This window comes from Hyaena hyaena, unplaced genomic scaffold, assembly GCF_003009895.1.
Source record: "Hyaena hyaena isolate Hyena2069 unplaced genomic scaffold, ASM300989v1 scaffold_647, whole genome shotgun sequence".
Lineage (NCBI taxonomy): Eukaryota > Metazoa > Chordata > Mammalia > Carnivora > Hyaenidae > Hyaena > Hyaena hyaena.
The window spans coordinates 564155-588777 of NW_024081281.1; the positions used below are offsets into that span (position 1 = coordinate 564155).

The 24623-nt window shown below is 48.3% G+C and overlaps 1 protein-coding gene across 4 annotated transcripts in view; it reads right to left on the reverse strand.

The window, feature by feature from the left end:
- Positions 1–24623, reverse strand: part of SFMBT2 (Scm like with four mbt domains 2) — a 202600-nt gene that overhangs the window by 74439 nt on the left and 103538 nt on the right. For all 4 annotated transcript variants that reach the window (XM_039216643.1, XM_039216642.1, XM_039216644.1 and 1 more), the window contains one exon: positions 21421–21518. In XM_039216643.1, coding sequence (XP_039072574.1) covers positions 21421–21518 — 98 coding nt within the window. The remainder of the gene's footprint in view (positions 1–21420; positions 21519–24623) is intronic.

Genomic DNA, 24623 nt, shown 5'->3' on the forward strand with positions numbered 1-24623 from the left:
GGCGCATCTTCAGGCCTCTTGCTTCTGGAGGTAACTCCCAAAGGCTTCCGGGAGACCCTGAGGGTGACACGTCTGGTCCCCACGCCCCGTGCCCTGTGCCTGAGAGCTTATAGCTTATCAGTTACTGGTGGTCAGCTGCCCGTCCGGGGAATGTGTGCGTGTAAAGGTCCAACTCAGCCCTGCACAGTCGGAACTCAACTCCGGCTCCCTAAAGAGGAGCCACAGCCCCGTTTAATAGGCGTCTGGCGGTCTTATACCCCGCACACAGAGACCTTCTATGTGGGAGACACAGCCCCCCACTGCTTCTCAAGAAAATCAGTTCCAATACCGCTTTCCCCCCGTGGCGGCAGAGGAGGCTGGCTGGGCTCCGGATGCCACGATTCACCTGGCTGAGAGGGAGCTCACCTCCTAACTCACAGTCCGGGCAAACGGTGGTGGATAAAGAAATATATTTGAGCCTGTCCCTGGGGAAATAATCGCTGCAAATAAATCCTATTTCTAAATACATCAGTGGGGGGAGACGCACCATGACTATGTAGGGATCTATTCCTTTCTTCGATCTGCAGACCTAAAGTGGACTTTTAATTAATTCAATGTCATTCCCCACGCGGGGCTGGGGCTGCTCCGCCTGCAGAAGCTGGTCAGCGCGGTCGGTGCGGCGCTCGGGGCCAGAGAACCGCTCACAACCCCCCCCCCCCCCACGCCACTGCCCTACCAACGAAGGGGCGGGCTTTGAACACCCAGAGACCATAAGGGTGCTGTCTGGCACCGTCACCGCGGGCTGCAAAGGGATCCGTAGCTGGTAGGTGCACCGGGAACGCCAGGTCTGGAGGAAGCAAGCGGTATCACGTCCCGTGGTGGCGGGGTGGGGGGCTGACCCCCAAGAAGGGATGTGTCCCATGCGCGGTGGCCTGCGACGAACACTCACGGACAGAACTAGCCTCTTCCCAACCTTTGTCAGTCCCTTCGGAGCTCAACAATCAACACTGTACACACTGTATGCATGTGAGGGAAAGCACAAGGAAATACCCTTTACGTGCAGGAGATGATTTTATTTTTTTAGTATTGAAAATACAGCGTTTATTTTTAATGGTGGCTGGGAAACTGGCTCAGGGGGAAAAGAATTCAAAAGATCCCGTATAGAGAGTTAATGCATATTAACACACATCAACCACGGTGCCAGGGCAGAGCCACAAACCACGGGGATGACACAAAGCAGTAACCCTGACCCAAAAAGGACGGATGACACACCTGAATTACAAGATTAAAAGTTAAAGTTCCTATAAGACATCAATACCCTCCCCCCCCCAGCATCTCAATACCAGTGGGAACTCAAGCACGTTAGTCGACTGTGCAAATAAACACTTTTCCCCTTTTAAAGTTCAAAAACCCTTTCTCTGAGGGCCTGGGTGGCTCAGTCAGTTAAGTGTCTGACATCGTCTCAGGTCATGATCTCGCGGTTCGTGGGTTCGAGCCCCGCGTCAGGCTCTGTGCTGACAGCTCAGAGCCTGGAGACTGTTTCAGTCTGTGTCTCTCATGCTGTCTCTCTCTCTCTCTCTTCCTCTCTCTCTCTCTCTCAGAAATAAATAAAACATTAAAAAAAGTAAAACAAAAAAACAAAACAAAAACCCCTTCCCCTTTCGGAAAAAAAGGAATTATTCCAAAATCATTATATAACACAACCTCACGTGAATAGAGTCAACAAGTTTAAGCTGTCATTCTTACACAGCTTGACAATACAGAACTGTCCTTAGGAAGTAATGACACACTCGTACCTGAAGAGCACAGGGGTTTAGGCCGACAATGTCCAGCACAGTTGAGAATCTGCGCGTAACTTCTGACTCCCCCAAAACTTAATAGCCTCCTACTGACCAGGAGAAGCCTTACCAATCCTGCAAACAGCTGATGAGCATGTATTCTGTACATGGTCTGTATTACATATGGTATTCTTACAATAGAGTAAGCTAGAGAAAAGAAAACGTTAGGAAGAAAATCAAGAGAAAGTACATGTATTACAGCACTCTCCCGTATTTATCAGGAAAAATTTGCGTGTAGATGGAGTTCAGGTCAATGCTGTTCAAGGGTCAACTGCTTAATAAATGGCCCAGACGAATGTAGTATCTCACAGATGTTCCACTTCTCTCTGCTATCAGATGTCCCTCCCCGTTGTTCCGTTCCCTCTCATTACGGGGGCCTTGACTCACCCATGTTAGGACATTTGTTTCGCTTTTCCTCTGCTTCTGCTATGAGGGGCTCCCGACGGCATTCTGGGCTTCTGGTCTACCCGCCGCCTTCAGTCCCTCTTGATTTCGGCTGTGTGCCCACGCTTTGTCCCATAGCCCTCTGTCCCTCCCTTTGTTCCCAGGAGAGCCAGCTTTCCAAGGCGGGGTTAACGCAGGAACTTCCAGATCCTTTCTACATCCCAGGCTCTCCGTCTGGCCTCCACCACTGGCTTGAAGTCTTGAGGCAAGTCCACGCCCACCTGTATCTAAGATCCAAGCCCTGCGGAAGGTCTCTCCGCCACAGCTCCCAATGCTGTGCTGAAAAGTCTATGGGACCAGGCACCCCATGCTCCTAGCTGTCCCTTAACAGTTGTCGGGTGGGACCAGGCAATGGCTGCTTTTCCTTAGAAATGGAGCATCAAGGCTTAGGGCAAGAATTTGCTCCTCAGATAACCTTCTCCATTTGTCGCTGCAGCTTGTGTTATAAACGTTTATTGTTAATGACTTCAGTGTCATCCGCATCCAACTATATCTCTAGGTAAAGAGGGGATCATTATGTACGGGTATCACACACTCTCTTCCCTCTTTCCTGGAGCGGCCATGTGCTTGCCAACCACGGTGTGGTTTCGTCCATAAAAAATACCAGTCACATCAAAAAGCATACATGGCCATACAGGGGACAAAAATAAAATGTTAATGACATTAATATTTTTAAAAAAGTTAAAATGGTGTTGACAGTATTTTCTTTCAATGATATGAAAATATTTCTTTAAATGTTTATTTGTTTTTGAGAAAGAGAGAGTGGGCAGGGGAGGGGCAGAGAGAGAGGGGGGTACAGAGGATTCAAAACCAGATGTGGGGCTGGAACTCACAAACCATGAGTGAGATCATGACCTGAGCTGAAGTCCGCTGCTCAACCGACTGAGTCACCCAGGTGCCCCGACATTAAGATGTTTTTAAACGATTTAAAAATAATGCTTAGTGAGCAAAGGTTTACAAAGAAGTCTTTCACTGTCATCCATGGCTCAGGTTTCCTACATCTTAAACTATTTTGACGAGCTTTCAATTACTGCAGCACACAAATTCTTACTTGTGAAAATGCATCTGTTTTTGTCCCAAACTATGTGAAAATTCTTCAACCCTCTCGTTTAATATACTGAAAAAGAACCCAGATATTGTGAGGAGCAGCTACGTCCAAACATAGATGTTTATATTTCTGGCCTCAAATATCCACATCTATCTAAAAGAGCCTCTTAATTTGAACTCTAAATTTCAGAAACGAGGCCAGAAATTATACAACACATTCTTGTAGCCACAGCCCTACCCTCCACTTTCTTAAAGTCACTTTTAATCAGTAGTTAATCAGTATTAAAAAAGAGGGGCAGCTGGGTGGCTCAGTCGGTTAAGTCTCCGACTTCATCTCAGGTCATGGTATCACAGTTCATGTGTTCGAGCCCCATGTTGGGCTCCGTGCTGACAGTTCTGAGCCTGGAGCTGCTTCGGATTCTATGTCTCCCTCTCTCTGTCCCTCCCCTGCTCATGCTCTCTCTCAACACTGAATAAACTTTAAAAAAATTTTTTAAAGGAAGAAAACTCTTTCAACGTATAAAATCTCACCTATTTCAAAGGTAAGTCAACACAACAGAAGTTTTTCAATCAGGAGCAAAACTGCGTAACGATTATGAGTTTGATTATGACCGCACGTCCACCGCTCTGATGCTTATGTTCTTCACGAACCCTGACATCAGAAAATTTTTCCTAGAAGAGGCAGAACTGTGTTTTCTCAAAGACCCAAACCTCCCGCAGGCCCCTGGAGACCTTAAAACGGACATAACACATGGCCATGTGTTAAGTGCAATGCTTCCCTGTCAGTCAATGCGAAACTCTCTCATTTATGTTCTTCGGTTCAACTAATTAGGACTCTGACAAGTATTTATTGAATTAGGATGAAGAAACGTCCAAAACTAGAAGCTTTTTTTATATTTACCCCAATTTCAGAGTCCAGGATTCACTCAATAAGCATGCATCAGATACCGCCACAGTACCACACACGCATACCACATGATGCAGAGAACACACAAACACACACACACACACACACACACACACACACACACACACACACACGTTATCAGGCAGAGAAGGAAAAAGACAAAGAACAGCTACGGAAGATCCAGGCTTAGAAGACATTCCAGAATGAACATTTTTACTGCCACATATAAAAAAAGAAACTACTACAATGATCATGGCAACCTGAGGGTTTACAGGAGTAAACCTTAATTTGGAATATGAAAGCACATGACTCAGGAGAGTAGAGAAAAAATTATGGGAAAGTGGCTTGGTAGATCTAGCTCAGGTGGCTGGACCTTAAAATACCGGATGCAAGCATGGAAGTCTGATCCAAAAAGGCAAAGAGAGAGTTACTCATGCTCCTAAAAAATAGAGTTGTTTTTAAGATAATTAAAGGAGTCAACGCCAGTGAATTTCCAAATAAGACAATACACAGGCCTTCTGAGCACCGCGTGTGCATATATAGGTGCATTCATATTAGTATATGAAAAACACTACCGATATTCTCATTGCAAACCAAATTTAATCGCCCCCTGACCATTTACTTGAAGTTGCTAATGCAGACGGAGTACACACGTTCATTTACACAAACACAAGCTAATCATTCTCCATGTTAAAAAGAGAGAGCTCCTGGGCCCTGATGATCTACCGAGAGATAATGGAAAATTCACGGTGGTTTGAAAGATGCATGCTGGCCTCTGCCCAGCTCTAGAGAATCATTCACACCTCACAATTATTGGATCAAGAATGATGTTATTCCTGAAACCAGGAGGGATCACTAAATCCTCGGTACATTCACAGATATGCCTGTCACATTCAAGAAACACTGTATTTAAATGTACTGGAGTCCTCACTTAAATTGATTAGAGAAAAAACTTTCGTTTAAGAGATGCTGGTAATGTCGTTCCCATCTACACTCATCGGTACACATTTTATTCTTGCCCTAAAGTAGTTTTCTATTGATCAGAAGTAAAATGCCATTCGTTTTATTGGAGGACTGTCTTACCAGGCTACCTTAACAATCGCTCTTCAGGGAACCTTATTTTCAGCAGAACAATGTAACAGAGATGATATATACATCAACTTCTGTTCTCCATCAGCTTCCCTCTCTCCAGAACCCAAGGGCTCCCATGCTCTCTCAACAAAGATGCCAGGATTCTACGCCAAGAGTCATGGGGTTTGGGACATGATATCAATCACAGAAATAGTAACAACGTAACATATTGTAAGTGCCCCCAAAGCACTTCCTTGATTACCATTTACCCCCCCTCACAGCAGACGATGGGGTAGGAGCCATCGTGCAGTGAGGAAATTAAGACACAGAGAAGTTAAGTTACTGAAGCAAGGGCACAGAGCTAAGAAGAGAGGCCAGATTCAGATTCACGTGGTCTGACTACATCCATGATTAGCTTCAGGCTACAGAACGGATTGGGAAGTACAGGCCAAAGAGAATCTTTTAATTTTTTTATTGTTGATTAGTAAACAAATAAAAATTCTTTATAGCCTGTAGGCTCCTGAAATCTTATTTCAAAGACAGATATTGCCAGGTTTTGTTATAGTTCTTAAAATTTTTTTTAGTCTTTATTTATTTTTGGGAGAAAGAGGCAGAGCACAATTTGGGGAGGGGCAAAGAGAGAGGGGGACACAGAACCGGAAGCAGGCTCCAGGCTCTGAGCTGTCAGCACAGATTCTGATATGGGGCTCGAACCCACAAACTATGAGATCACGACCTGAGCCGAAGCCAGACGCTTAACCGACTGAGCCACCCAGGCGCCCTTTGTTTATGTTTTTAAAGTTTATTTATGTATTTTAAGAGACAGAGAGACAGCAGGAGAGAGGGAGAGAGATAGAGAAAGAGAACCCCAACCAAACTTCGTGCTGTCAGTCCCGAGTCTGATGTGGGGCTCCATCCCCCAAACTGTGAGATCATGACCTGAGCCGAAACCAAGAGCCTAATGCTTAACCCACTGAGCCACCCAGGTAAAAAAGTAAGAGCTATTAATCCTGATCATTTCCCTAATCTCCAATTTTTACTGTTAATTCATCACACTCTTTCAATGGCTTATGAAAAAAGTGTGTCAGAGAATCCTGATACTAAAGATCACCCTCAAAATGTTTTTATACCATCAATTTTCATCAAAAATTAGCAAATGATCTTTACTAACTGTCTTCGTGTGTTCTTCAAGCAACGTGTGCAGCAAAATGCCTACAGTGCTTTATAAGGAAGCTCACCCTCCTTCGATACCTATTTTATCACGTTATCAGTGTAAACCCAGACGGGTTAACCTGATAAACACGGCTAATCCAGTAAACTCTCCTGGCTGATGGATCTCAAACCATCAGTAGTGTTTTAATTGCTGTGTGTTAAGCATGAAACTATACAGAATGAAGACAACACTGGAAAAAGAAGAGTGGACAAGCTGCAGTGTAGCCGGTTGTTTGGCCTTACGGTTCCGGCTTGTGTCTGCTGTTCTTCACCTGAGACACAGAGATCTAGAAGCTCACACAGGCTCAGAGGCTTCCCCGAGGGGCACCAGGTCCACACCGGGCACCCACCTCTTCCGACGCAGCCCCTGCCCGGGAGCGGATGACCACGGCTGGAGAGGGGCGGGAGCTTCTCCTGGAAGAACGGAGCGCAGCTATTTAAGAGACAGCTCTGCACAGAGCTGTCCTAACCTTAGTCACCCCTGAGTGAGCACCCGCTGCAGGGTGAACCCCGGCGTTCTTTATGCCACAGACAAACGACTCTAAGTGTTAATGTCCGCAAGGAGACGGACCACACACCAGGCGGGAGACGAGGAGACAGAAACGTCTGTCCTTACAGGTCCCACTCATCGGCCGCATCTCCGCTCGAACCTGACCCCTCTCTCTGCATTGTGGTAGGGGCTTGCAGAACAGCAGGCTCCGTGGTGATCACAGACTCCCCTAAACTAGCTGATGCCCCCCCTCACCCCTGCTTCGTTAGATAAATACATCACCCGCGGTACAACAGTATGAGGGATGTGGCACCCGGGAGAGTGAGTTCAAACTAATTAACACAACGCAATTAAAATGCCCTCGGTGAGGAATTCCATGCAAGAAAAGTGGGCCCCGCTCCCCGTGCAGAAGCCAAACTCCTACCCCAAGTCCCGCGGTCAAACGCCACGGAGAGTTTTCCAGTAGCGGCAACGCGGGCCTCAATCTTTCATTCTGCGGCTTTTCCTTTTTTGCTGCCGTGGATAGGAAATAAAACGGACAGAAAGCAGATCTGCAGTTTGGCCTTCCCACTTTTTTGTGTGCATCCACATCTCTTCGTGTATCATACTTAACGCAAAAGTACCGCACAGTGTCATTTCCTCCAGTGCCAACGTGCCAGTATTTTTGGTCCGCAGGCGACTCAAACATTGCATATGCATCTTTTCAAAGGCCTTGATTAATTTACATAATTTCTAAAAATAGGCTTCAGTGAAGTCAAAGGAAGGTTTTAATTAGTATTACATTCAAACTGATATATAATGAACTAGACTTTAATTCCTTTCCTCCATCGGCATGATAAGCCACGCTGGGGGTCAGGGGAGATCCGGTCCAATTTATCACACTGTTCCCCTTTCTGTTTTACCGGTGATCTGCTGCTCGTAAGTTCATTAGGAAACTACTCTCATTATATTAGTTTCATCTAAAAACGGACATGAGGATGCCAGCATTGATTAAATCAACAGCATTATCACATTTTAATTCCACAGCGCACTGAATTAAATTTGGCCAATGAAATATTTATACCAAAAATGTAATAAAGAATCTGGGTGCGGGACGCTAATAACCATTTCCATTCTTTACTTACAGCAGTTAAGTAGCAGTTTTATCTACTAGTCATGCAGTAAATCAAGCTGAAAAATAGTAATGAGGAAAGGCAATGCTCTATACTTCAACTTAACCCGCAAGATATTAATAACAGGTAACTCATGTAGACATAATTCTCAGTAAGTCCCCAAACTGGTACACTAGGTTGTTTACAAACAAAAACAATGGCACAGAGCATTAAGAATGCTTTTCACCGATTAACATTTAGCACCATGAAAGCATCTGTAAGTGGTAGGAAATTCCACCTCACTTCCAGTCGCGCTACGGAAGGAACGGCGGCTGATGCTGTGTGTTGGTAAACAGTGATTACGGTGTCTCTTCCCACACATAGTTCATCCTTCCCTGAGAAGCTGGGGCATCTCTTCCCATTTCCACAGCAACACCTGGGGCCACCTAAGCGCCCTGGGCCGAGAACAGCACGGCGGCCACTCCAGGGGTGCGGGGCATCCAAGCCTCACGCCCCACTGACGGAATGCGGTGGACAAAAATACCACAGGAAGCCCCCAAGTGCAACCAAGCTGTTGTCTTGGAAATATGACCATGGCTCTGGGCCCTGGACGTGCCCCATGTGGGTAGACACCAGCCTTCAGAGAGAGGAAGCAGAGCGAGTGGTGAGCAGGGAGGGGGAAGACCCCAAAGTTTTGGGTGCCCACTGCCAGGCAGCCTGGTACAGACCTAATAACAGTTAAAGTCTCAAGTGCCCTCCTCAAGTCCTGACTGTTCTCGACTTTTACTGGTCAGCCTGTTTCCAGAAAGTATTCACTCTCTGGACTAGGGCTTCTCCGGCTCGGCACCGTTGGCATTTGGGGACCAGACAGTTCTTTGTTGGAGGCGCAGTACTGTGCGATTCCTCTGATCTCCACCCACCAGGCACAGTAGCACTTCCCAGAGGTGACCATGGTGATGCCTCCAGACACTGCCGCGTGCCCCCGGCGGGGACTTCTCCCCAGCTGACAACCTCCCGTTCGGACACAGTGCAGAGAGCCGCATATGGGTGAGGAGACACCTGCATGTGTGGGCTTTCGACGAGCCCCCTGATGTCCTTGGTTGTCTCTGCCTCTGTCTCCAACATGCAGTCACCCTGGAAACTGAGGCTGTTTAGCCTCTTGGTCCGATGAACCATCCAGACCACTCCTCTGAGTTCTGACTCGCCAGGCGCTGGGCATCCCAATGTGGCATCTGCACCCGTCTACACTGCAAGTCCAGTGTCATTACTTACCCTCCCCAGGCCACCACCCGAACATCTACTGTGTGAAATGAGAAGATGCTGTTACGAATGAAGGGAACAAACGCAAACACACCGTAATCGTAAGAGGGTATTACAGGTGCTCTGTGTATAATACAATCATGACAGTGACTCACACTCTTGTTGACCTGCCTGCCTTCCCCCACGGCAACAACGGGTTTGTTATTTTTCAGGAGGAGCAAGTTATCGCTTCACACCTACAGACACGATACTGCTCCTGGGGAAAGCTTTACCCATCAGGCTGCCTTGACATGCAAAGACCAGGAAACCCTACTTAAAGTGAAGTAAACCATCAGGAAACCCAGCATGCCCCCTAACCCTCGTTAGGTGCGCAGGCACCAATGTTCTACAGGGGCCCCGTTCCTTCCATCCCTCTTGACACTCTGGGTGAGTCCCAGGATTCTCAGCCACATGGGACAAGGTGCAGAGAAGGAGAGAGGGCCAGCTCTCCCCCACATCTCTTCTTCGGAGCAGGGAAACCTATCCTAGAAACCACGCAGCTGGCTTCCCCAAAGATGGTTGACCCAAACTGGCCATACGCCCCTGCCCAAGGCCATCACTGTCAAGAAAAATGGGCCCAAAGTGGGTCTTCTACACGGGGAACACCACGACACTCTAGAGTAAGAGCATTTGAAAGAAACAGGGGCACTTGTTAATTACAATGATCAAGAATCACCTGTCCTAAAAGCCTCTGTCCAAGGTGACTGAATAATGGTGAGTGGCTCAATATAATCCAGGCCACTGAGGACACTTGAGAGGTGGTACTTACTGCTCCCAGGATTTAACTTCTCGTTCTCTGTTGCAGTAACACTCATCGGGCTCAGCCCGTAAACACCCTTGTTTACTTCTAGAGACTGTTCAAAAGCAAAAGGAAGAAGATCGTGGCCTCGGGATTCAGATAGGTCTGTGTTTGCATCCTGGATGGACCACAGGGTCCCGGCACAGGGTAGGATGAGAGACCAACGCGCCTGAGCCTGGAGGCCCCCCGAGTGTGCCGGAAGACCGACGGTGCCTCCCGCGTCGAGCTGCGGAGGTAACGAGTGAGCCCGCAGAGAGCGGCCAGCACAGCTCACAAGCGGGGGCCACGGTCAACACTGCAGCCGGCCCCGTGGGAGAACAGCAGTGGAGTTCATGTGAGGTACCCACAGTCTCACTTGCACTTCTTATCCTGGACTGTCCGTACCCCACTCTGATGGGTCTCAAAGGGTTACTGTATATTCCAGACACACTCCAGAGGTGTGCGAGTCCTCACACAAGACCAAGGGTTTGTGACACTTGGGCCTTGCCTTGCTGGCTCAGCGCCCGCACGATGTCCCCGCAGGCGCTCTGAGACACTGGCGGCTCAGAAACCACGGAGGTCCGGGGAATGGACCCATTTGTACAAAATCACAACCGAAACGCCTACATTTGCTGAACTCCTTTGCAGACTGGGGCTGAGTATGCATGAATTTTCCTTTTGGAACATGGAGATGCTAGGGGCAAGAATCAGTCCTGCTGGGAGCGAGAAATCTCACCAGCAGCTACACGCGGGACATCCTGGTAGATGTCAACAAGCTTTAGGTCAAGCTTCTACTCTTCCAAACTTACTCATTTTTTTTTAATTAACTTTTTTAATGTTTATTTTTAAGAGACAGAGAGAGACAGAGCATGAGCAGGAGAGGGGCAGAGAGAGAGGGAGACACAGAATCCGAAGCAGGCTGCAGGCTCCAGGCTCCGAACTGTCAGCACAGAGCTTGAAACGGGGCTCGAACTCACAAACTGTGAGACCATGACCTGAGCTGACGTTGGACACTCAACCCAGGCACCCCATTCATTCCTTTTTTTTAATGTTAAACAATAACGGAGGCAAATGTTCATCTTCCCCTTGATGTCATGCCATCCAGACAAGGAAACTCAGATTTGGACGGCTGTCCCAGGAAATAAAAGGAAGCTGAAAGATACACAACACGCACAGCCTTCCTGAAAGCTGGGGCTCAGAAGCACGGTGTGCTGGGGCCGCCCTGTTCCACTGGGTGTAAGCCCCTGACTGCAAGGACCCTTCCTTCTATCTGACTCCCTCCTAAGACACTGCAATTTGCAAATGGCCATTCATGAAAGGTCCGTGGAGATGAAAAGTCCCATCTCACCCACCAAGGATCTCCGTGTATATTTAGAGGAAAAAAAAGAAACCTTGCATCCGTACGATCTGATTGTGGCTTGATACCAAATCCTGCACAGAACGAAGAAGTAGAAATCACTTCTTAATGATTCTTCTTAAAAATCTGAAGACATAAAACGACGACACGACAATCGCTCTGAAAGGCTTCTGTCTCAGAGCCGCGTGAGCTGGCTCTGCCCCATATCCCAACACCAAGTGCATCCATGCTGAGATTACCCTGCCTCCCCTGCGAGTGTGGTTAACCAGCAAGAGCGGGAAGAATCAGCAGCAAACAGAAGCCATCCGGGAACGGTGACTCCCAGAGCAGATAACGCAAAGTTGCCTATGTTCTTAAATGCCTCGTGTTCGGAATGGGAAGCAAGCGGCTATCAGGCAGACTGCAGGCAGCAGCGTTGGGGCCCTGGCGATCGAGCAACCGTTAGAGCGAGCTCTCTGTACAGACTTTGCGATGTTTACAGTTACAACCCTGTTTGACCCGAGCTGCCTTCTCCAGTACGTCTCTCCCAAGATTTTCTCCGTTGCTCATAGGAGCGATGGCCCCCATCATCCTTGTTCTGGCGTGGAAGTCATGTGCTGCGGTTCACAAGCCCGAGCGCACGAGGAACAACAGCGAGCAAGCCTCCTTCTCGTTTCTATACGTCAGACAGGACTGCCCTTCTCGCCATCTAGCACCCCAGACAGGCACTGTTTCCAAAACCCCTCTAAGTCTTTAAAGAAATGACAACGGCAAGCAAAGGAGGGGTTCTGCACAAGCCTTCCAGAAGCCTGTGCCTTCACGCCCAGGGGTGTGGTGAGGGGGCCCCGAGGTAGGACAGCCTGGTCCAGGGCACCCAGCTACACTCCCAGCAGCAGAGTCAACTGCACTGACCCCACGGGGCAAGCCATCGGTCTGACAGCAAACGACCCTGTGTCTCAGACTGCCCGTCTTTAAAAGGAACATCTGGATGTGAGTGGATGAGAACATCGATTGCGAAGTTGTTTGGTGTCAGACACTCTGCCGTGTGGGACAGAGGACGTCATGACAAAGAAATTACATGCTGGCCCTACACACGGGGCCCAAAGGAGACTGTGGGAGAATCCGCGTATCTCACCTGAAGGCCAAACTTAGCCACGAGGGTTTTTGTTGTTGTTGTTTGTTTTCTTTGTTTTGTTATTGCTGCATTTCACTGCGGCACAAGAAAGAAATCAGTCCCCATAGAAACCATGACATCACAATCCATCCTAATGGAATGGCTCACATCCTTTCTTACCCCTTTGGCCGTAGCCAATGGAAGGAGAAAGAAAAATTCTTCTTTCTCGGCCCTTTAACCCGGGCCCCAGATGCTAAAATACATAAAGAGATGCCCTCCGATGGGATAAATCTACAGTCACGCCAACAGGTACATAATTCAAAGCCGAGAAGAGCTCAAGAAATAAGAGGCTGTATTAAAAGCAAGGCCCAAGCCCTCTTTACAGAGAAGAAATCCGTGCACGGAATGTCTGCCCGTCTTTGTCAGTTCGCTTGTATTGAAAAATAATAATAATAATTACAGACCTTCTTTTACCAATTCGCCTTCTCTCAGCGGCTATTTCTCTTTCTTTACTAACACTAACCTCTAGAGGAAGCGAGCTGCACTATAGAAACACCGACAGGCATAACTTGAGACTGGACCAAACAACGCCCAGCTAGTTGCTTGGCCATCGCGAAAGCCCTTTAACTGCAGATTTCAAGAGTACCCTTGAACGCAAATCAGTTACGTAAACACAGTTTTAGATTCTTCTAACACATAGTTATGTCAAAGAAGACAAAACAAGGAGCTATTAGAGCGACACCATCAAACTGAGTATTTCCTCCAAGTACTAGACCAAGTCTTCTCTTTCGATCCGCTGTGAGTCCTGGTGACGTAAACGCACCAGTTACCTCGACCTGGACTCCCATTAGCCTCCACATTCCCCACAGATATAATGGGATGGATCGTGGCTCGAGCGTGGTGTGCATGTCCCATCGACAAACACAGGTCTCCCTGGCTTCCAGTAAAAGGGAAAGAACCCGAAAACATCAGCTGTCACCACCCACAGACATCCGACCTACACAGCTACAGTGCGTAGCGGGTACAACTCTAGAAAAGGGAAGGCAATCTGCTCGAAAACCAGATGCCCTGAAGGCAAAAGCCACTCGCTGCCCAAGGGAAGTGTCCCCTCCAGCACGCTCCTCAAGCTCCTCGTACGTCGGCTGCTCTGTTTCATGAGTCAGTGAAACATAAGCTACAGCACCTTATGCATTACTGTAAACATCCAGAGAGGAAACAAGCACCAGACATTGAAAAGAAAACTAAACCACACAACACTGGTGAGGCAATATAAAGTTGACTCTGATCATTTTGTTTTGTTTTAATGTTTTTTTTTTTTTTTGAGAGAGAGAGAGAGAGAGCACGCGAGCGAGCAGGGGAGGGTCAGAGAGAGAGAGGGAGACACAGAATCCGAAGCAGGCTCCAGGCTCTGAGCTGTCAGCACAGAGCCCTACGTGGAGCTTGAACTCATGAAACGTGAGATCACGACCTGAGCTGAAGAGCTGAAGTCAGACGCTTAACCGACTAAGCCCCCAGGTGCCCCGACTCTGATCATTGTCAACAAGAAGGCACAGGGACAGTGCGACTTCACCAGCAATTGAGTTTCACAGAACGTGTATTTTTTTGACGTCAAGATGTCTCCTCAATTTCCAATCATCCCTAATGCCCTCCCCGGTGCTCTCAACTGCTTCCTCTTAGCCGCTAACTGGCATGGGGTCGTTTCAGCTGCTCATGGAAACAGCAGCTCAGCCGCCAGTCCACCACCACAACGGAGCCCCCGGGCCCCTCTCCATACGAGGTCACCGTCACTGAGAACTGCTCTGGGACAGTCACCCCACTGGCCAGACTCTGCCGACCTCTCCTGAATCTTCATTCCCCTGAGTTGATTTCTGTACTTAACTTCCTCACTAATCCATTCAAGGATTTGTACGGCTGCTTCCACAGCGCCAGGCTCTGCTGCAGGCACCAGGGATGGGGCCTGTCTGCTGCCTGGAGCTCGCGTTCTAGCGAGGGGAGACGGGTCAGCTGCAGAAAACGCAAATCGATGCAGAACATGTGTGGGGATCAGTGCTGTGATGGGCATGATGGGGAGGCGGCGGATGGTGCTGGAAGAATGTGGCTTCTTACTGTAAGGGGAGACCTGGATACAGTAGGGAAGGCCTCGGAGGGGTCACTTTCCAGGGGACGGGGCATCGCTGCAAAGGCCTGAGCAGGGCTATCTCAGGTCTGGAGGGACAGCAGGTCTCTGGGGTTGGGGAGGCACAGGCGAGGGCCTGGGGCAGAGGACGGGCTCAGAGAGCGCGCAGGGAGCTGGACCATGCAGGAGCCTGGACAGCCCACTCTCACAGGACGAGATGCCACCTGCGGCTTACAAGCAACAGGGTGAGAGATCTGATTTCTATTTCAAGAGAATCACTCTGGGGACGCCTAGGGGTTCAGTTGGGTGAACGTCCGACTTCAGCTCAGATCATGATCTCGCGGTCTGTGAGTTCGAGCCCCGCGTTGGGCTGACATCGCCGAGCCCACTTTGGATCCTCTGTCCCCCTCTCTCTGCCCCTCCCCTGCTTGCTCTCTCCCCAAAATAAATAAATATGTTTTTAAATCACTCTGGCCGCTCTCTGAAGAGCAGACCGCGGGGAGGCCATGATCAGCAGCGGGGAGTATGGTTCCGAAACTAACACAGCCGTCCCAGAGAGAAGGATGGTAGCCTAGTCTTGGGGTCGTGGTGATGGAGCAAGAGAAAAGTGACTGAATTCGGGACAAGACCGTGACAGATGGGATGGAGGTGCCCAGGGCAGGCGGGCTACTGCAGTCCTCAGAAAGGGCCTGCTTTCGGCGTCAGCCCTGGGCTGCCCCTGGAAGTACATCGTGAACAGCGGCCGACGCTGATACAAAGCTCCCCCTACGCTCAAGAGTGGGCCACTGAGCCAAGAGTACTTGTACAAAGCACATGGTTTAAATTGCCTTCTGGGAGTCTAGGATGTGGCTACACGCTAGGCAGAGGGTGCCCATGGTGGCCGGCCTCCAAATAAACCCCTGGACGCTGGGCCTCTACTGAGCTCCCCTGGCAGCCAATAGCACGTGTTGTCACAAGTAAGAGTGGCCCGGGGGACACCCTGGAGAGGACCCTCGGAGGCTTTGGCGGGAGTCCCCACCACGCCGCTGATGTTGCTTCACCCCCTTCTGCTCTAAGTAACACCCCAGGAGTGTATCCACATCTGAGTCCTGCGATTGGGGTGCTCACCAAACCCGGGGTAGAGCTGGGGACCTGACACAGGGTGGGGGAGGGGAAGAACCAGGGCTTCGGGGCCCATGCCAAGCTTCTGGCCTCAAGTCTCAGTGCCTTCTGCCTGCTCTCCCTCTCCTGACAATCTCTAATGGCGTACTCGAAATTTCAGACACGCTGAGATTTTTATTTTTTCAGTGCAATGAAAAACAAATTTTCAGACAAGTTCACTTCTTTAAGGGCCAGAAACGGATAAAGGGTTTTAGTGACATTTCGAACAGCATTCCTTCCTCACAACTGCAAGGTGTGGGCATGCATGGAGTCGTACAGAAAGTGTGCATCCTCTGGGCCACACGTGTGTACTCCTCTAAGGGAGAAATGCTGTACTTCAATTAACTGGCAAATTGGGAAATCCGGCTTCCTACCTGTAGATCTCTTTGATGTAAGTGGGAGTTGTCATGGAAATGTCCACAGCTAAACATTTGCAGATAAGTGGGGTCACAGATGTAGATTACAACTTACAAGCATTGCAGAGAAAGAAAAGTAATTATAGAAGGCTTATGAATGTCGGACACATGAAATATTATGTTAATTATAGCTATGCTCTTATTTTCACATCTCCCTTGGCCCTTTTCTTAAAATTTAGCTGAATTTCCCTCAAATCCATGCATTGGATACTTAGTGAAATTGAAAACTTAAACGGTACAGAAGGGGCTCCTCAGGGCGCCTGGGTGGCTCAGTCGGTTAAGCGTCCGACTTTGGCTTAGGTCATTATCTCACGGTTCGTGGGTTCAAGCCCTACGTCGGGCTCTGTGCTGACAGCTAGCTCAGAGCCTGGTGCCTGCTTCGGATTCTTTGTCTCCTTCTCTCTCTCTGCCCTTCCCCTGCTCACGCTCTCTCTCTCTCTCTCTCTCTCTCTCTCTCAGAAAGGGGAACCTGGGTGACTCAGTCGGATAGGCGTCCAACTTTGGCTCAGGTTAAAGATCTCACAGTTCATGGGTTCGGGGGCCCCCTGTCAGGCTCTGTGCTAAGAGCTCGGAGCCTGGAGCCTGCTTCGGATTCTGTGTCTCCCTCTCTCTCTCTGCCTTACCCCTGCTCACACACACTCTCTCTCTCTCAAAAATAAACAAACATTGAAAAAAATGTTAATAAAATTTTTTTTTAAAAATGGTACAGGAAGTGCTGGCCATTTTCTTCTATTCTCATCACTTTGATAGTGGGACTTGTACATAAGTCAATCAAACAATGGGTTGAAAAGTTTGCCTAATAAAACAGAAAGCCATGAGACATCATTCTGACATGCAGGGCAATCACCTCCACAAATCAGTAGTAATATATGGATTGTTTTAGCAAATCTATTAAGGCTTTCAATAATGGGTCTGGCTTTCGGGGAAAAAATGTTTTTCATTTTTTATTTTTCAATAGAATGCATTTTTTATCCCTTTCCCTTTGGCACCCAATTTATTAGTTACTTAAATTTCAAATGAATGTACATTTTTGAAGATCATCTGCATTTTCTACATGAAGGAAATCAGAGTTCCCACTAAAATATGGTCCCCAAAAGCCTTTCCACGTGTTCCCTCAAATCAAGGGTAAATAACAGCAGGAATACTAATTATGTGCTCATTTTTTTACGACGCTGTTGTCTATGTGGATATTTGAACGAGGCGGGGAAATCTGTACGTGACTGCACTTACAGACACAGACACACAGATACCAAAGCACGTATATGAACACATCCCTCGAGTGACCATCTCCACTGCTTAATGAGATCCGTTCCATCAAATACCCATTTCATCTCAAGTGTAACAACGGTGATGAATAAAGAACCGCTTTGAAACTGCTCGTTTCTAGCCACTAAATGAGCATTGCTTTGACTGCTGTCTCCTAACAGCTGAACTTTACGGCAATTTCCTCAACAATGTGCTTCTCGGAGGACTCATGACTGAGTCCAGACATATATACCTTTTGCCATAATGAAAACAATAGAAGTGAGTCCGCCTGCTGAGAAAGTGATGATCGAACCACAGTAACATAGGGAAAAAACACACAGAAGTTCTCTTTTTGTGCCAACCGGCGAATATTGCTCATGGAAACTTCCAAAAACTTGAGGAAAAAAAAAATCTCTCCTGTTTTTGTGAAGGCGAAGCAACTATTAAGACAGCATGAACCTCACCCGTGGCCTCCACGTGTATTCCCCGAGCTTTGTTACTCCTGTGGAAGAAGTGCACTACATTAGGATTTCATAAATTACTGTACATGCGTGAAATGTGGCCACACTGGGCTGAATCGTGTCCCCTAAACGTTCACACCCACCCAGGACCTGGGAACGTGCCCTTCCTTAGAAACAAGGTCTTTGCGGAAGTAGTCAGGTTAAGCAGAGGACACAGTGCATCAGCATGGGCCAGAATCAAATGGTGGCGTCCCCTGGGAGTGGCAGAGGGAGATTGGGACAGACACACAGAGGGCAGAGGCCCATGTGAACATGGAGGCAGAGAGCGGGGTTATGAGTCATCACAACCCAAGAGATGCTATGATCGTGAGCAACCACCGTAGCCAAGGTGCACTCCCAGGACGGGCTGGACCTCAGACCCTTCCGAGGGAGCGCGGCCCTGCCAACATCTCCGTCTTTATGTCTAGACTCCAAAGCTGTGAGAGAGTAACTTTCCGCTGTTTTTAGCCACCCACTTTGTGGTAATTTATTCCAACACCCTTAGAAAACGATTACGCTGGTTGTTCTCACGATGCCAAAACTAAACGTATAAATATCCACTCCGTGCAAAGCTCGGAGAGGAAAGTGACACTGCCCACTTCTCCATCAGACTGAAATAAGAGGAAACATTCGTACAAGTGCCTCATGAGTTTTAAAAACATTAATTTTGGGGGTGCTTGCGTGGCTCAGTCAGTGGAGCATCCAACTCTTGGTTTCAGCTCAGATCATGATCTCACACTTCATGGGTTCGAGCCTCTGCATCCAGCTCCATGCTGATGGCGTGGAGCCTGCTTGGGAGTCTCTCTGTCCTCCCCTTCCCCACTCACTCTCTCCGTCTCTCTCAAGATAAATAAACCTATTTTTTTTTTTAAAAAAACACATCATTTCAATTCAACCCATTTTTATTTACAAAATGCCCACTTGGTGTGTCCTGACTTGTGGGACGCACTGTGACAAATGGGAAATATTCAGTATCTGCTCTTAAGGTAACTACTCATCATGAACAAAACACTGAGTACAATAATAACTCTCAAGGAGTCCATCAAAATAGTCCGAATTCTCACTGAAAAAAGGAAAGCGAGGGGAAAAGGTTCTGTATTTTCAAAAACATAGGAAAATTATAAAACCTTGGTATCCGGTCAATAGCATTTTGCAGAGTAGCTGCTCAGGTAAATGTTTAATGAATTAGCAAATTATTAATTAAAAACATATCAGGATAATAATGTTTTTACCTTTTGAGTCTTAGTATTCATAGTTCTGAACAAAAAACCTGAATATCCAATGAATCGACACTATGAATGCAAAAAATTTTATTTTTTTTTAACTTTTTCATTTTTGAGAGAGAAAGAGAGTGAGCAGGGAGGAGCAGAAAGAGAGAGAAGGAGAGAGGGGTGGGGGGAGGGACGTAGAATCTGAAGCAGGCTCCAGGTTCGAACCTGGGGCTCGAACCCACATGGGCCTCGAACCCACAAACTGCAAGATCATGACCTGAGCCGAAGTCAGGCACTTAGCCGACTGATCTACCCAGGTGCCCCAACTCAAAATATTTTAAATCAATGAATTAAATACATCTGTCTCTTCAAGAATTTGTTCATATATTTGATAGTATTTACTGGGTCCGACTATAGCCAAGGAGTCTGGTTGAATGGATTCAACACTGAATAAGGAAGACGTGGTCCTTGCCTTCTGGAAGCTTCAGTTAAGCAAAAAGACATGGAGAACAGTCTTGTAACAGGAAAACCTACACAGGCAATAACACTAGGAAGAGAGAGCGAGGAAATGATCCCCAGGAAACGAGGCAGAGCATGGAGAGGGCATGGGGGAGGGACAGGCAGAAGGGCTCCCGGGTGACTTCCCAGGTGTAGACGGGAGGAGGTGCGTATTCCGTGTTCACCCATGACTCTTTGAGCTCCTCACATGTGTATAATGTATTTCAAAACAAAATCTAGGTTTTCAAGGGTGAGGGACATGGCCCAACTGATACATTTAAAATATTACCAAGGCTACCGCAACGGCAGTGGACATCACCTGCCCGGGTCGACAGAGGGCAGCAAAGAGACTGTGGAGCCAGACAGGGAAAGGAAAAGCTGCTTTTCTTTACTGTTATTATCTTTTCCAGGAGAGAATGTTATCAGGAAAGTAAGAAAGAAGGAAAGAAGGGGGCACCTGGGTGGCTTAGTCGGTTGAGCGTCCGACTTTCGCTTAGGTCATGATCTCGCGGTTCGTGGGTTCGAGCCCCGCGTCGGGCTCTGTGCTGACTGCCAGCTCAGAGCCTGGAGCCTGTTTCAGTCTGTGACTCCCTCTCTCTCTGGCCCTCCCCTGCTCACGCTGTCTCTCTCTCTCTCCTTGAAATAAATTTAAAAAAAACAAAAAGAAAGAAGGAAAGAAGGAAACGAGGGAGGAAGGGAGGAAGGTAGAGGTGAGGAAAGAAGTATTTGCTCAGTAAGTAGGAAAAAAAAATGCCCAAGATCCTGTTTCATTGCCAATGATCACTACTGCTAACAACCTATTCTTTTTGTAAAAAATTTATTTATTTTGAGAGAACAGAGAGCAAACAGGGGAGGGGCAGAGAGAGGAGAGAAAGAATCCCGAGCGGGCTCCACGCTGTCAGCACAGAGCCCGGCCCGCCCGCGCCCTAGACTCCTGCCCATGGTGCCTAAGTGCCATCCGCGCTTCATTCCCCACACAGGACGCGGACGGCATTGCAGACAGACGTCCCCTCAGGACGGGGACGTTTCTTTCCAGTTTCTGCCAGCCGGCTGCGACCATGCTTCGAACCGCTCAGGACCCAGGGTCCGGGCGAGAAGAGCCGCTGGAGGCCTTCCTCTGGCCCAGACGGGTCAGCCCTGCCCACAGCTTCCTATTCTCCTTCACTTAAGTGCTGGGCAGGACTTTAAAGGGTTAAGAACCCGCAATCCTTCCCAGCAGTGGTGTGTGCCCTTCCCCTTCCTGAGCTCCTACGGGGCCTCGTGCCCAACAGGTCCTCACGCAAGTGTCTCGGGCCATCGGGAAACTGGCCCATCAGAGAGCACTGCTGTCAACTCTTTACCAAACGAATACCCAGACTAGGCCCGCAGCGTCCGCCTCGTTCCTTCCGTAAAGGGCGAAGGCGGGCAAAGCAGGTGTTGCGACCCTCTCATAACCCATTACGGAGAAAAACAGCAAAGTCGCAGAAGACCCATGAGTATTTTATAAAACGAGAAATCTGCAAAGGCCACAAAGCAAAGCCGAAGCGCGCAGATAAACGTTTTGAACGTTTCAAACGGAAAGTGGCTGAGCTTCGCAAAACTGGCTTTCTCAACCGTGGCGAGTGATTCGGTGTAAGAAACTTTTCCCTCCGGAACTTGCGTGGCTTTAGAAAGAATAAGCCAGTCGCTACGGACCGACGACGTCTTACCTTAAACACTTCCATCGGCAGAGGAGACTTTCCGGCATCAATAACGGATTTTTCCAGAGCACACTTCCACTCAGAGGCCATCTTCAAAGGATAGATTTCTGTATCAACAGCAAACCACAGAGGCATGTTAAGGACCCACATAGTGTACTGGATGATTCTTCCTTGAATTTTACTTCCCAGGTTTTTCAGAGCCACTGGCGCACTCAGCAACCGCAAGTATTCACACCCTGCTCGCATAAAAGGCCACCTACTAAGGGATTTTCTGACGTTAAAGAGCAATTTGAGACTCTGCTATCAGAAAGGAATACTAAACTTACTAGGGCCCTTCAGGGAACATTTGTGTGCATCCCGTAAGCGATTTAATGGCAGGACTCACATCAGCAACCATCTTCACTCATCTGCTGTCCCAAATCCCATGTATCACCTGGGAAGTCATATCCACTGATAGAAAATCTAAGATCGGATCCGTTTCTAAACCAGACCCGATGCTCGTCTGGCATTTTCAGTTATTACAGAATATTTTTCACTATACCTCTAAGCTCTCCTATGCTAAAAATAGCCCACATGAGCCAGAACATTATTAAAAGGCAAATTAAAATTTACCAACCACGTCTAATATTTACACTTGAAATGTTGCTAACACACCCCATGTTGCCCATATTTTACCCCCAGGGGGTGGGTGGGGGTGGGACGGAGGGATTTACGAATGGAGGTTACTCTGGCTGAATGCAAAACAGAAAGAAAAAATTTGTTGAGCCCTGTGTTCACCGATTGCTGAAACTGCAGGGGAATTTTATGATCTGATCTCCACGGATTTAAGACCTTATCAACACAGGATTTGCAGAAGCACTCACTTGAAGGGAGATATGTTTATGCCTTCCCTATATCAGCCCGGCCTACTCCAGACAGACAGTTAGGACATGAATATGAATTTAAGCACAGTTAAAAGGCAACTTTAAACCTTCAGGGCCATATTTTTAATTTCTTGCATGTCTGTGTTTCAGCACACAGCCATATATTTCGAAGCCCACAGCTTCTGAATTCACCTTGAGCCCGAGCTCCTGTGTTTTGGCAGTTTATCGGGTCTTTTCAGGCTACCATCATTATGAGAGAAGAAAGATTCTGCCGAAGGAGTCAAGTTATCAGTGTTCGGCCCACTGTGGCTCATTGTCAGTTACGCAAAGTCACATCAAGCGTTATTAACGACCAGACAGGCTCTGCTGTGTGTACTGTGTACAATCCTTCCTAACATTTTATTTATACTCTTCTACCTCTGGGGAATTTTTTCCCCCAATTTGGCATTTCTATATGAGAACATAAATAGAAAATGATTCTTCTTCACATATATGTACGGGATAGATGTATCTGACGTATTTGGGAGGGGCACAGTGGGCTCCCAGAAAATGAACGAATGATCTGTCCAACATCCACAGTTAAGGAGGGGGTACTGAGGGAGAAAGCGCTGGTCACAGGGTCCCACAAAGGAGGAGGAGGGGCCAGTTCACAGCCTTATAAGCCCCATGAGGAGGAGACGGATCCCCTGAAACACAGCAATGCTTCGGCTCGGGGGCACTGCGTTAAAGCCTCGGTGAGAGGGAGGCAATTGCTCAAGGAAGCCAAGCCAGAGGACCCCAAGTGCAGCAGGTCAGGAGGCTCAGGAGGGAAAGGACGCACAAGAGCCTACACTTCCTGAGTGAGGCAGGAACAAATTCACCGTCCCGGAGACCTGGAAGCTGGTCAACAGAGTCCAACCCTGACACAGTGGTAAAAAGAGAGCCAAGTCAGGAAAAAGGAAGGCGACTGTCAAAGACAAGATCCGCAGAGTGAGAAAAGGAAGAGAAGGCCCACCGTGTAGGTGCCTGAGCCCCCCCAGTCGTGTGTTGCGGTGTCGGGGGCTGGGGAGCTCCAGAGACAGAGAGGAGGGGAAGAGAAGAGTGGGTCACAAAAAACTACGCAAGACCAGAGCAAAAGCCCCACTTGGCCGGGGCTGGACCCAGGCTGCCGGAACAGAGCGAGGTGATGTGCAGACCCCGGCAGGGATGCTCACCGCCCGCTGTGGCACTTGGCAGGTGGCCACACACACTGGCGGGGCGCCACCGCGCCCACCATGCCATCTGTCTTCTTGATGCGATCTCTCTCCCACCAAACGGAAGCCCGATGCTCTGCTCTCCATGGTCCCCGCCAAAGTCATGGTGGAATCCTCCCCCCAAAGTGATGGTTAGGAGGTGAGGCCTTTGGGAGGTCAAAAGGGGGGAGCCCCCACGAACGGGATTCGCGCCCTTATCAAAGAGACCCCAGAGAGCTTCCTCGCCCCTCCCACCACATGCAAGAAGAGGGGCTGCCTGTGACCCAGGAAGTGGACACCAAATCTGTGGGCGCCGGATCCTCAGACCTGCAGCTTCCAGAACTGGGAGAAATAAATGCCCGGTCTGTGGTATGTGTTCTCCTAGAGAAGCCTGAACCGACTAAGAAACCCAGGTTCCGTGCGACTTTTGTCTCTGCCCTACGACCTTATGATTCCCGGTCATCCTTTTGAGGAGATTAAGCCCTGAAATGGAATTTAACCCCGTGGCAAGGCACACCTCTCTCAAAAGGTGAAAATCAAATGCAGTGGTTTCAACCCAGAAAATTAATAGGCAACCAACGGAATGGGAAAAGATAGTTGCAAATGACATATCAGATAAAGGGTTAATATCCAGAATCTATAAGGAACTCACCAAACTACATGCCCGAAAAACAAACAACCCAGTGAAGAAATGGGCAGAAGATATGAACAGACACTTCTCCAAAGAGGACACCCAGATGGCCAACAGACACATGAAACGATGCTCAGCATCCCTCCTCATCAGGGAAATACAAATCAAAACCACACTGAGATACCACCTCACGCCAGTCAGAGTGGCTAAAATGAGCAAATCAGAGAACTCTAGATGCTGGCGAGGATGTGGAGAAACGGGCACCCTCCTGCACTGTTGGTGGGAATGTAAACGGGTACAGCCCCTCTGGAAAACAGTGTGGAGGTTCCTCAGGAAACTAACAATAGAACTCCCCTAGGACCCAGCAATAGCACTGCTAGGAATTTACCCAAGGGATACAGAAATGCTGAGGCATAGGAGCACATGTACCCCAATGTTCATAGCAGCACTCTCCACAATAGCTAAAACATGGAAAGAGCCTAAGTGTCCATCAACAGATGAATGGAT